Source organism: Pristis pectinata, chromosome 10 (genome assembly GCF_009764475.1).
Source record: "Pristis pectinata isolate sPriPec2 chromosome 10, sPriPec2.1.pri, whole genome shotgun sequence".
Taxonomy (NCBI): Eukaryota; Metazoa; Chordata; class Chondrichthyes; order Rhinopristiformes; family Pristidae; genus Pristis; species Pristis pectinata.
Genome location: NC_067414.1, coordinates 90,309,328 through 90,323,545, shown reverse-complemented (window position 1 = coordinate 90,323,545; position 14,218 = coordinate 90,309,328). Strand labels below are relative to the sequence as shown.

The 14,218-nt window shown below is 43.7% G+C and overlaps 1 protein-coding gene across 1 annotated transcript in view; it reads left to right on the top strand.

Annotated features, from left to right (window-relative positions):
* The window catches only part of plb1 (phospholipase B1), a 141,697-nt gene that overhangs the window by 20,628 nt on the left and 106,851 nt on the right, over positions 1 to 14,218 (top strand). The window contains exons 8-13 of the mRNA XM_052025451.1: positions 303 to 368; positions 1,165 to 1,256; positions 1,399 to 1,474; positions 1,989 to 2,093; positions 12,825 to 12,905; positions 13,870 to 13,930. Of these exons, the coding sequence (XP_051881411.1) occupies positions 303 to 368; positions 1,165 to 1,256; positions 1,399 to 1,474; positions 1,989 to 2,093; positions 12,825 to 12,905; positions 13,870 to 13,930 (481 nt within the window). The remainder of the gene's footprint in view (positions 1 to 302; positions 369 to 1,164; positions 1,257 to 1,398; positions 1,475 to 1,988; positions 2,094 to 12,824; positions 12,906 to 13,869; positions 13,931 to 14,218) is intronic.

Sequence of the window (14,218 nt, the reverse complement as noted above, 5' to 3'; positions counted from 1 at the left end):
AGTAGGAGGAAATAAATACGGACAGGAAGGAGAAAGAGAAAAATCAACCCTCGTACAGTGAAATGCAAAGCACAGTAGCCACTGAAACAAAAGAGAACGCTATTAATACTCAGCAGGTCGGGCAGCATCTGTGGATAGAGAAACAAGAGTCAACGTTTCAATAAAATGATTCAAGGCCTTCATCAAACTAAATAGAGGAATTGAGGAAACACCCTGCAGAATTGAGCAGGGAAACCTTAGTCTGGGAAGAGACCACGTGCAATGTGTTTAAGGTGTTCTGTTCCTTTCATTCCCTGATTCAGGAATATTACTCACCAGAAAATGTTGCATTCAGAATTAAAGAGGCTCTGGATATACTGTATCAAGAGGTAAGCGTCGTATAGCTTTCCATTTTGAAGGACGTTCCTGCAGATGTTATGATGGGTTGAAGCAAACGCTCTCCTCCACCAATCATTGACAATGGCCTTGGATCCTTATCTGGGAAGCGGAGCTGAGAATGGAGTCATTTGTAGTAGGGAGCATTATTGAATCATAGAAGTATATGACACCAAATGAGGCCATTCACCCCATCATGTCCCAGCCAGCCAAAAAATGGGATAATCAGGATAATCTCATTTCCCAGTGTCCGTGGTTCTCCAATCCACAGCTCTTTAGGTGGTTACTAAACACTTCTTAACCATGGTGAGGATTTTGCCTCATTTTTTCAAACAGTAATTTCCAAACTCCCAACACTTGCTAAATAAAAAAAAATTCCTTCAACTTTACAGCTTTTACAGTCCAAACGTAAGACTGAAGTTAAGAGAAATTTCTCCTCCCAGGGAATGGAAAACCTGCGGAATTCTCCACCACAGGTTTAACCTGATCAAAAAAAGTCCTGGTCCTTGTGTTTCACAACTTCATTCTGACTTTAACCTGGTCTCTTCAGCTAACGTGCAGTTGGAAGTTCACCAAGGATCACGGGTCAAGAGAAGGTTCATCATCACATGGACTGTGCTCTGTACCATCAACAGGAATGAAACAGTATCACTGGGCCACTCAGCCTCTTGATCTTGACTCCCATTTAATTACACATGTAGCTCATCCATTATCTATCATTGCTCTGTATCACTCTGATGCACATTATGTGAACCAGCACACTATTTCACTACACCTGTATCTCTGCAGGTGCCTCGAACCTTCGTGAATGTTGTGGAGATGCAGGACATCGACCTCCTCCTCCAACACTACGACCTGGGACTCTCCACAAATGAACCAAGGTAAAATCTTCAGTCAGGGCATCACATTCTGCCCTTGTCATCAGTTTTAAATGAAACATGTTTATAATTTGTTTTTCCCACAGGGACCTTTATAATATTTATGATCTGCAAAGACATGTTTATGAATGTTTTTGTTCCCCAGGAATTTTTGTGACTGCCTGGTCAAACTCCACAACTCAGGAAAGTTATCGGCATACAACATTAGCAGGGACTACAGGGTAGGTAACACTTCAACCTCATTTATTACTATTGGTAAATTATGCAAGAATTTGTATTCACGGAAAAATGTACTGACAAAGCAATGATCAAAACTTGATTAGCATGGCATATGTTATAATGTAGTTTGACCTGTACACACAAAGGCACACTATGAGGGTCCAACACAAATAAAAAAAACCCTCATACTTTAGTTGGGTAATTATTTAGTCAGAATATTACCCTGCCCAAGTGAGGAAATTAACTACTGACCTCTAAGAAACCACGTGCATGTTTGTGCATAGGGTGTAGGTGAAGGCATTCTCCATCACACTCCTGCATTCTGCCTTGTAGATGGTGGAAAGGCTTCGAGGTGTGTGTATGTGTAAAACCAATGCTTTGTCTTATCTTAGACTTAATTAGTATAATAGATACGCGGGGAACTGCACATCAACGTGATGAGTGATAAAAGAAAAGATAAATGGGTTTTCTTTCAACAAAGTAAGAATTAAGATGTTGGTGTGGTTGTTGCTGTAGAATGCCCTTCAGGAACTGGTGTATTCCGGGATCTATGACAAGCGCGAGGATTACACGGTGGTTCTGCAACCCTTCCTTAGGAACCTGGAGCTTCCACTCACTGCAGTAAGTTTATCAATTCAATTGGTTCCAGTATCCACGGAGAGGCAGGCAGGGTAGGTGGAGAGCACAGACCACGTGGGGGAGCCTTGAGACGTGGAACTCCCACCAATCTTACTGATCGGGACTGACAGAGAGAGAGTGAGAGAGAGAGAGAATGTTTCTCAGAAAAGACATATTGATACTTGGCTGTGGTTGTTCAGAAAAGACATATTGATACCTGGCTGTGGTGAAGTAAAAGTCTTTGTCTTTTTCCAGTGGTTGGCCCTTGGGACTCTCAATGGGAAGGTTGGTCCTCTGCCAATTGGCTTCTGGCCCCACAAGGGAAGAGAGCCAGTCTGCTCCATGGCATCTCAGGCAGAAAGAACATTAGTTAATGGAGACACCAGAGACCGCAGATGCTGGAATCTGGAGCAGCAAACAATCTGCTGGAGGAACTCAGTGGGTCGAAACCCTGCAGCAGGCCTCACGCAGGGTCCTGATTCCCTGCCCCCCACAGATGTTGATTGACCCGCTGAGTTCCTCCAGCAGATTGTTGCTGCAGAGCATTAGTTAATCCCTGGTGGTGATGCTCCAACAATGGGATGCTGGGGAGTCCCGTGACATTGACAGTGATGGGGAAGGAATGGTACCACAAGTCCAAGTCAGCAGAATGTGTGCGACTTGTGGCAAAGGTGCGACTTGGGGCGAAGGTGATGATCATTCTATGATTTTGTTGGTCCTCAGTGTTAGACGCTGTATAGCAAGGAAGCTGCTGTTGTTGTAAACCTTATGAAATTACTGCAGTGCATACTGTAAATTTTACGTTATGCAGCTACAGTGCATGAGATGTGGAGGGGATGGATACTGAGTGCATGGATAGTCAAGCAACTGTGCTCTGTCCTGGGAGGTGTTCAGGGGGTTTATATATAGAATAATGGATACCTGGGAGTGATTACAGACTGGGATCTAATCCAGGGGTTCAGGGGGTTTATATATAGAATAATGGATACCTAGGAGTGATTACAGACTGGGATCTAATCCAGGGGTTCAGGGGTTTATATATAGAATAATGGATACCTGGGAGTGATTACAGACTGGGATCTAATCCAGGGGTTCAGGGGGTTTATATATAGAATAATGGATACCTAGGAGTGATTACAGACTGGGATCTAATCCAGGGGTTCAGGGGGTTTATATATAGAATAATGGATACCTGGGAGTGATTACAGACTGGGATCTAATCCAGGGGTTTAGTGGTTTATATATAGAATGTTAGAATAATAGATATCCAGCAGTGGTTACAGACTGGAATCTAAACGTGTTTGGATAGTATATGTCTGAACATGTATAATATTTGTTTGTTTCATCTTGTATTGACGACATTATCTTAAATATATCTGCTCTGTGTTTAATTTTCCTTGCAGAATGGCAAAGCTGATCTCAGTTACTTTTCACAGAATGGCCTCCATTTCAGTGTCAAGAGCCACACCCTTTTAGCCAGTGGTCTTTGGAATAATATGGTGCGTAGAACATTTTCTGTTGTGCAATCAGCTCCACCTAACTCAATTCCCTGACCTGTCAGAAAACGTAACTTCCTCTTTAAATACCTCCAATGATCATAACCTTCCAGGGCTGAAAATTCCAAAGAGTCACCACCCTCTGAGAAAATAAGTTCTTACGCACTTCAGTTTTAAATGTCCACCTGCTAATCTTGTAACTCTGTCCCCTTGTTCCAGACTCTCCCACTGCTCTGACCCACCCTCTCATGATCTTTCATTCTTCAATAAGATCACCTCCTTATTCTTCTTAACTCCAAAGAATATAGCTAATTTCTTTAGTTGCTCATGATAGTATAAGCCTCTCGTCCCTTGAATTATCTTAGTGAATCTCTTTTGGACTGTGTCCAATCCCAGTATATCCTTCCTTAAATAAAGGGAGCAAAGCTGTGTATGGCCTCGCCAACACCCTGTACAATTGTAATAATTCATTTCAAGACACCAATCCTTTCGTAATAAAGGTTACATGCCATTTGTCTTCCTTTCCACTTGATACACCTGCCTGCTAACCTTTTGTTATTTGTGCACAAGGACATCTAGGTCCCTTTGTACTTCACTCATCTGTAATCTTTCTCCAAGCAGATAATACTCTGCCTTTAGATTCTTGTCACCAAGGTGCATAGCTCACTTTAAACTCTGCCAAGTTTTCGCCCACTCAGTCAACGTATTTACGTGCATTTGCTGAGTCCTGATATTCTCATTGCAACATCCCCTCCCATCGATTTTCAACCTGAAGACCAAAAACTGGTCAATAGACAACTGCTGCTCTCCAGTCTTTGCAATCTGCCCCGTTTAAACCGAAGCCCCTTTTCTTGAGAATCACATCACCAGCAATTTGGAAGATTCCACAATTGTTATTGACATTCCTGAACCTTTTGGGTTCATTGGCCTTTTACACTGCTGTTTCTAGAAGAGAAAAAAAAAGCAAAACAACATTATCGCAATCTAAGATTCTTTGGATAAGATAATTGTTAATCGATGAACTGTTTACTTTTATCTATCATCATTGTGTTTCCTTCTCGTTGTGATGGAAGGCAGAGCCTTGTTCAGATCAGAGGGTAAATTCCTTGGGTGTTTACAAAACCTGTTTCATTTAAAAATAAAATGATAACGAGAGGTCTACCAATAAAGCTCTACATGGGACTCACATAAATCAGGGTCCCATGTGGTTCTGAAGTCAGGACCACCAGCTGAAACCTGGAGACAATGATCCATCAGAGTTAGTGATTAGAATTGTTATATTGTTGATTTTTTTCATCTTGAGAAAGAGTGTCAGATGGGAAATAAGAAACAAATCCGTATGTACAGCCCAGTTCATCATCTCAGAATGTCCCAAATCCCTTTATAGACCTTGAAGTAATGGTGTAGTGCAGTTACTGCTCTTAAGCAGGAAACATGTCAGACAAATTGGGTACAGCAAGATCCCAGAAACATCAATGTGATAATGAATCATAGAGTCATAGCATTATGCAGCATAGAAACAAGCCTTTTGGCTCAACTGGTCCATGCTGACCAAGATGCCCCATCCAAACTAGTCTCATTTGGCCCATCATCTTCTAAACCTTTCCAATCCATGCACTTGTCCAACTGTCTTTTAGAAGTTGTTGTTGTACCTGCCTCGACCACTTCCTCTGGCAGCTCGTTCCACATACTCACCACCCTATCTGTGGGAAAAAATTTACCCCTCAGGTTCCTATTAACTCTTTCCCTTCTCACCTTAAACCTATGCCCTCTAGTTTTTGATTCCCCAACCCTGGGAATGTATTCATCCTATCAATGCCCCTCATGATTTTGTAACACAGAATGATTTTTTCTTTATTTTAATGAAGCTGATCAATGGGCAAATATAGTCCCAAACACTTGTACTACCCTGAACTTTAACACCGTAATCTTGTGGGCTCAATAGGATAATGGTTGCATCTAGACCCTGGAACATTGATTCAGAGTCAGGACTTCGAGACTTGCCATGACTGCTTGGAACATAGAACAGTACAACACAGAAACAGGCCCTTTGGCTGACAAAGTCTGTGCCGACCATAATGGCATTGGAATTTAACTTCAGGGAACTAAATAAATGTGGAATTTAAAGTTTCTGCAAAGGGTGAGCATAAAACTACCAGACTGTGGTAAAAGCAAATCTTGTTCACTCATGTCCTTCAGGGAAGGAAATCTGCCATCCTTACCCAGTCCAGCAGATACGTGACTCCAGACACACTCATGTGGCTTTGCTCTGAACTACCCCCTTCAATTCAGTGGCAAATAGGGATGGATATCCCGTGAATGAATACATTAAAGTAACAGAAATATGAAACCTATTCTCCTGGTTACCGCATCCTCACCATCACCTCTCCACCAACAACAAGAGACCAAATGGACTCTTTAATATAAAGGAGCTACTTCTTGTTAAAAAGCTGGATTTTTACAGAATGTCTTAGCCAACAAGGTTTAGGAAGTAATTCTTGAGTGTCAGGCTAATGTAACTGAAAGTATAGACACTATAAGGTGGGCAAAATGAAGTTGGAGACTAGACACCATACAAATTGCAGAATTATCACAGAATTGTTGGTTCTGGGGATATTACAGACAGCAAGGTCATGGTGAGATTATTTTTTTATATTGATGCTAAGTTCCTTGTGATTGGCAGATTTTAAAAGAATAATGTCCTGTGTCTGGAAATTCACCCCAGTTAGCCATAATACCAAGCTCTGTAGTCTAGTCAATGAAGCAAACTTCAGAGGCAGAGCACAGTACATTGATGCAACTGTAAAGCACATTCAGCGCTGTGACAGGGAGGAGTTTTGTCAATGAGTTTCTAAAATAAAGAGATTTAAAGCTAAATGTTTGTTGACAACAAATAGTTGGGGAATCAAGAACTGGAGGGCATAGGTTTAGGGTGAGACAGGAGAGATTTAATTGAGGTGCAACCTTTTCACCCAGAGGGTGGTCAAGGTCAAGTTTATCGCCATATGCACAAGTACAAGTATGCACAGGTGCAATGAAAAACTTGCTTGCCACAGCTTCACAGGCACACAGCATCATATAAACAGCATTCACAAGAAAAACATAAATTAAACATCAATCATATACAATTTTTACAAGAAAGAACACAATTAGAACAAAAAAAACAATCCATTTTAGTGCAAAGTGATCAAAGAGGAAGTTGTTGAGGAAGATACATTAACAACATTTAAAAAAACACTCATCAGGCCAGGCAGCACCCATGGAGAAAAGCCACAGATGCTGCCTGGCCTGCTGAGTCCCTCCAGTATCAGAGTTTTTTTTCATCTAGGTTCCAGCATCTGCAGTCCTTTGTTTCTCTCTTAAAAAACACTTGGACAGGTACATGGATAGGGAAGATTTGGAGGGATATGAGCTAAACACGGGCAAATGGGGTTAGCTCAGATGGGTGAGTTGGGCAAAATGGCCTGTTTCTGTGCTGTATGACTCTATAACCAGTTTAGTAACAGTAAAACTGATGATTTAAACATAGAACATAGAACACTGTAGCACAGTACAGGCCCTTCAGCCCACAATGTTGTGCCAACATTTTATCCTGCTCTAATATCTATCTAACCCTTCCCTTCCACATAGCCCTCCATTTCTCTATCATTCATATGTCCATCTCTCTTAAATATCCCTAATGCATCTGTCCCCACAACCTCTGCTGGCAGTGCGTTCATTGCACCCACCACTCTCTGTGTAAAAAAACTTACCTCTGACATCCCCCTTATACCTTCCTCCAATCACCTTAAAATTACGCCCCCTCGCGTTAGCCATTGTCACCCTGGGAAAAAGTTGACTATTCTGACTATTCTGATGTTTTCCTGGTGAAACCTCCATTTACTCTACCTCGTATGAATATGCTCCTCTAAAACTCTGCTCCCAGTGAGATTCCAAGCTGTGTCCATCATGGTCACTTCTCCAGTAAGCCCTCCCAGGCTGCAATTGTTTACCTCACCGGTCCGACATCGAGTGCCCTTGCTCAGGCCCCCTCTGGCCAGCGGTGGTTCCCTCCAAGTCACCCAGTGGCCCATCAACTATTATAAGTTGAGGAAACCCCCGGCCAAATCCCAGCACTTGCTCTCTCACAAACAGGCTGACGCGGGTGTTTGGAGGAAGGGCATTGCCCCCAGTAGTCCAACCGTGCTGTTGCGTGCTGAGGGTTCTGCAGAGCAAAGGCCGACGGATCAGAGAGTGGCCATGAAATTGGTGGGGAAAGATCTGCCTATCTCTGATAACGTTGTTAATTGCTGCAGTGATATCCAGATAGTCACATATAGTTTACTGAGATAAGCATCCGCCTTTGCTATTATCTTCACTTTCATCTATAGTGTGATGGTTCCGTTTATTGCCATCTGCAACCTTTCACCCATCCTCACTGCCCCACACCCTTATTTATACTCCTCTGGATGGGAGCAAGCAGACAAAGCCAACATTTTTATTGCCTGTCCCTGGTTGCTCTTAATGAGGTGGTGAGGAACTGTCCTCTTGAACCACTGGAAGGAACTCCTACTGTTTTGCAGGGGAGGAAGTTCCAAAACTTACAGCCAACCCCTTGCACTGTCTCTGACCTTCCTGCTTTTGCCACTATTGCAGGAACAATAGGAGTAAGAGAAGGCTATCAAATTCCTCAAGTCATCCCATTAGATCATAGCTGACCTGTCCTTAACTCCATTTCCCTCCCTCTGCTACATATCCATTGATAGTGTCCCATTATTCCTTTGGAAGAAGGGTTGAAAATCCAGATTGCCACTATGCTTTGGATAAAGAAGCATTTCCTGATTTTGCTTCTGAATGGATCAGTTCTAATTCCAAATCCTGATGAAAGCTGATTGACTGAAACATTAGTCTTTCTCTGCAGGCAGCACCTCAATGTACTCATCACTGATGGACACAAGCAGACTCGCCTTTTGCAGATTAGTGATGGTTAGCTCATTGAAAGACATGTCCAGGTCCGAAGCAACGAGGCCCTGCACATCAATCAACACTAGACTAAGCCCCTGCTCCACCAGCAAATACTTTGACAGCCAGCAGAGCCATGCATCACTCCTCCCTCCTTGGTTTAGCTGACTTTCAAATCTATGAAGGATTTTGAATCTCTCAAGAAGCTCAGAAACATTCAGAGATTGTTGAAAGTCAATTAAACAATGAATTAGTGTTTAATATTTATTAAAAATTGAAAAAGAAAATAATAAGCATACACAAGATAAAAAATTCTCTTTTACGGAGAAGGTATATAAAAATAGAAAATGTTGAAAATGCTCAGCAGGTCAGGTAGTTCTGTGGAGGGAGAGAAAGTTAATGTTTCAGGTCCAAGATCCTTCATCAGAAGAGGGAAAGAAAGAAAACGAGTTAGTTGTGGCCCTTTCACCCTTTGTCTTTCCCCTCTCCTGCCCTCACACTTGCCCACCTCCCTCCCTTTACTCCGTGGCCTACTGTCCTCTCCTGTCAGATTCCTCCTTCTTCAGCCTTCTGCCTCTTCCACCCATCACCTACCAGCTTCTCGCATCACTCCCTTTCACCCAATCTACCTACCTACCCCCCTCTCACCTGGACTCACCTACCAGCTCTTGCTCCTCCCTCTTCCTCTCCCCTTTTATTCTGGCTTCTGCCCTCTTCCTTTCCAGTCCCGATGAAGGGTCTCGGCCCGAAACGTCAACTGTTCATTTCCCTCCATAGATGCTGCCTGACCTGCTGCGTTCTTCCAGTACTTTGTGTTTGTTGCTCCAGATTTCCAGCATCTGCAGTCTCTCTTGTGTCTTAGTTGTACTAGAGCAGGAGGCCATACACAGGTAGATCAGAGTGGGATGGGGAATTAAAGTGGCAGGCAACCAGAAGCTCAGAGTCAGTCCTGCTGACTAAACACAGGTGCTCCACAAAGCAAAAGCCCGGTCTGCAGACTTCCAGAATCAGTGACAAATTCTCCACCCTTTGATAACACTCAGTCTTCCTTTCTACCTGTATCAGAACTGACCACTTCTATCTGTCTTCAGTTTGGCTCAGTTGCTCTCTCTCAAAGTCAAGTTTATTGTCATATGCACACGTACATGTACGCACAGGTGTAATGAAAAACTTACTTGCAGCAGCATCACAGACACATAGCATCAGATAAGCAGCATTCACAAGAAAACCAGAAACATAAATTATACACAGTTAGTACACTATTAGTACCATCTGGCCTGGTAGACATGTCCCACAGCCCTGCTATTAGTAACACATCACACAGACACAAGCACAATCTGATTCTCATGGCTACATAAACTTAGTTAGTCTCAAGCTATCAAAGAGATTCCCTTCGTTCTACCCCTTCATCCCCCAACTCTGCCTCCAAAAACTAACTTCTTGTTTCTCTTTCCCCGTTCTGACGAAGGATCCCGGACATGAATCATTAACTGTTTCTCTTTCCACAGATGCTGCCTGACTTGCTGAGTGTTTCTGGCATTTTCTGTTTTAATTTCAGATTTTTGGCATCTGTAGTTTTTTTTTACACCTTTTACTTGCTGTTCTTCCTCATTGGCAGCCTCCATTCAGATGAATGGACTTGTGAAGCCAGAACCAGGTTTGAACTGCTGCTGGTTTCGTGGGCAGATTGCCCAATGCGAGGGCTGAAAAGTTCTGTACATTTTGCCTCCCAATGGACTCATAGACGCCACAGCTAAGAAAGCTCACCAGCACCTCAGGAGTCTAAGGAAATTTGGCATGTCCCCTATGACACTCACCAATTTTTATCGATGGACCACAGAAAGCATTCTATCCGGATGCATCACGGCTTGGTATGGCAACTGCTCTGCCCATGACCACAAGAAACTGCAGGGAATTGTGGACACAGCTCAGCACATCACAGAAACCAGCCTCCCCTTCATGGACTCTGTCTATACTTCTCACTGCCTCAGTAAAGCAGCCAGGATAATCAAAGACCCCATCCACTCAGGACATTCTCTCTTCTCCCCCCCTCCCATCAGGCAGAAGACAAAAGCCTGAAAATACGTACCATCAGGTTCAAGGACAGCTTCTATCCCACTGTTATAAGACTGTTGAATGGTTCCCTAGTACAATAGAATGGATTCTTGACCTCACAATCTGCCTCGTTATGGCCTTGCACTTTATTGTCTACCTGCATTGCACTTTCTCTGTACTGTGACACTTGGTATTGGTTTATTATTGTCACATACCGAGGTACAGTGAAAAGCTTGTCTTGCAAACCATTCGTACAGGTCAATTCATTACACAGTGCAGTTACATTGAGTCAGTACAGAGTTCACTGATGTAGTAGAGGTAAAAACAATAACAGTACAGAGTAAAGTGTCACAGCTACAGAGAAAGTGCAGTGCAATGAGGTGCAAGGTTACAACAAAGTAGATCATGAGGTCATAGTCCATCTCATTATATAAGGCAACCATTCAATAGTCTTATCACAGTGGGGTAGAAGCTGTCCTTAAGTCTGGTGGTGCGTGCCTTCAGGCTCCTGTATCTTCTACCCAATGGAAGAGGAGAGAAGAGAGAATGTCCCGGGTGGGTGGGGTCTTTGATTATGCTGGCTGCTTCACCAAGACAATGAGAGGTAAAGACAGAGGCCAAGGAGGGGAGGCTGGTGTCCGTGATGCGCTGGGCTGTGTCCACAACTCTCTGCAGTTTCTTGCGGTCCTGGGCAGAGCAGTTGCCATACCAAGCTGTGATACATCCAGATAGGATGCTTTCTATGGTGCATCGGTAAAAGTTGGTGAGAGTCAAAGGGGACAAACCAAATTTCTTTAGCCTCCTGAGGAAGTAGAGGCGCTGGTGAGCTTTCTTGGCCATGGAATCTATGTGATTTGACCAGGACAGGCTGTTGGTGATGTTCACTCCCAGGAACTTGAAGCTCTCAACCTTCTCGACCTCAGCACCATTGATGTAGACAGGGGCATGTACACCACCCCCTTTCCTGAAGTCAATGACCAGCTCTTTTGTTTGTTGATATTGAGGGAAAGGTTGTTGTACTTTATTCTGCATTCTGTATTGTTTAATCTTGTACTATCTCAATGCACTGTGTAATGAAGTGATCTGTATGAATGGCGTGCAAGGCAAGTTTTTCACTGTAGCTCGGTACAAGTGACAATAATAAAGCAATTCCAATTCGTATGTTATTATGCTGGGTTCTTGCCTTTCAGTTACAACTTGTATCATTATAGCCCCCCCCCCCAACTTTGTTTGATCTTAAAACTTGGGCATTGAAGGAAATTGTCAGAAACACACTTCTGGATGGCAAAATGTGGCAGCTGGTAGAGCTTCTGCCTCACAGCTCCTGTGACCCAGGTTCAATCCTGACCTCTGAGGCTGTCTGTGTGGAGCTTGCACGTTCCTCCTGTGGCTCTATGGGTTTCTCCTGGGTGCCTCAGTTTCCTTCCACGTCCCAAAGACATGCTGGCTGGAAGCTTAACTGGACGCTGTAAATAGCCCCTAGTGTGTGGGTGAGTGGTAGGGAAGGAAATTCATGGGAATGTCTGTAGTATCGTGAATTTTCTATTATTTCCACTTGCTTCTCTAATGTTAGAGTTTTTGCTGTTAATTACAATCTGGGGGAAACCAGTTATTGACTCATAGATTCATAGAGCAAGGAAACAGGCCCTTCAGCCCATCATCTATACCAACATTAAACACCCACACACTAATCCCATTTTATTCTCCCCACATTTCAATCAACTCCACCTCCCCCCCCCCCCCCCCCCCCCCGGATTCTACCGCTCACTTATCTACCAGGGCCAATTTACATCAGCCAATTAACCTACTGACCAGCACGTCTTTGGAACGTGGGAGGGAGCTGAGGAAACGCCCACAGGGAGAGCGCGGAAACTCCACACGGTCAGCACCTCATGTCAGGATGGAAGCCCGGGTCTCTGGCGCCGTGAAGTAGCGGCGCTACCAGCTGTGCCACTGAGTTTGAGTTGAGTTCGGCAGTGAACATCAGGTCTCTCTTTTCCTCTTCACAGCTCGAACCCGCTGGGCAGAAAAATGTAGTCCTTGAATTGTCAACAACACCCCCTCAGTTGCATTGCCCAACTCAGGTAAGATCAGACCAATGGTGCCTTCTGTTTCCAGGCAGTAGAAGTGTCTCTGTGCTGTCATTTACTTGTCTCACATCTGGCAGCTTATCCTATTTACTGTATAAATGGGAAGTATTATTGAATCGTCTTAACTCACTGCTGTCTGCTGACTCCCACAGGAAATGCCCTACCTCTTCACTTACCAGAATAGCGACTATGGAGTGAACCTGCGAGCAGAGGCCAGAAGCTCAGGTTTGAAGGTAAGGAACACAAGAAAGTAGGAGCTGGAGTAGGCCACCAGTCCCCTCAAACCTGTCCTGCCATTCAATGTGATCACGGGTGGTCTCAACTCCTGTACCAGTTCCCCACAGCACTCAGTTTCCTGATCTTTCAATAATTTTTATTCCTCCACCATAAATACTTCTAATCTTCTGGGGTAGTGAATTTCAGAGATGCTCCACAGTCTGCAAAAAGAAACCTGTACACACTTCCAGCTTAAAGGACAAAGCCCCTTACCTTGTAACTATGTCCCTCCTTCGAGATTCTCCCACTGGTGAAGCCATCCCAACATCTACCCTGTCAAGCCCTCTCCATGCATATACATCTTAATAAGATCACCCTTTCTTCTGAACTCCAAAGAACACTGACTCGCCCTATTTAGCCTCTCTTGATAGGACAACGCTCTTATTCCAGAAATTAGCCTGGTGAATTTCCTTTGGACGGCTACATCCTTTTTTAGGTAAGGTGACCAAAATGTGCAAAGTACTTCAGGTGTGGTCTGACCAACACCCTGCACAACTGTAAAAAAAAAGCACCAGAGGAAACTTCCTGCCTTCACAACTTGTACCTTCATCATCTTCCTCCCTCCCCAAACACATTGACCATCTTTTTCATAACATGCATCATAGTTCTACATTATCCTGTTTCCCTTTTGCATTGTCAGACTGCTCTCTCTAGCTTCATTATTGCCAAGATATGAACTTCCACCAGGGAGTTCTGGCCCAGTCACATCCAAAATTGTCGGCACAGACATGATGGGCCGAAGGGCCTGTTCCTGTGCTGTTCTACGTTCTAAAAAAGAGAATACAACTCTTTTTGTTTTCATTATTCTGCTGGGCTGTCCAGCAATTTCTGTTCTTGCATTCTGCACAATAATTTGCACAATTAAACCTATGCGTTTATTTGCATGGTCAACTAACAAAGTTGCATTTGATCTTTAACCAGGATTTTGGCAGTGAAGTGACTTGTACGGAGAGGGCGCCATCTGATACTGTTCCAGTCTCAGGTATAGTGAAAGTAGATGATTAGAAAACATGAAGAACGTAAGAAATAGAAGCAGGTGTGTGACCCTTTCATGCCTGTTCTGTCATTCAATGAGATCGTAGCTGATCTTTTATCTCTGTGTCACATCCCTGCACTAACCCCATTCCCCTTGATCCCCACAGTATGTATAAGTTTATCGACAGGACACCATTATAATTAACATGGTGACTGCAGGTTGAAACTCTCTAGTCTGGCACCCTTGGGACCTGACTGGTACCAGGCAACAGAAAATGCCAGACCACTGAAGCTG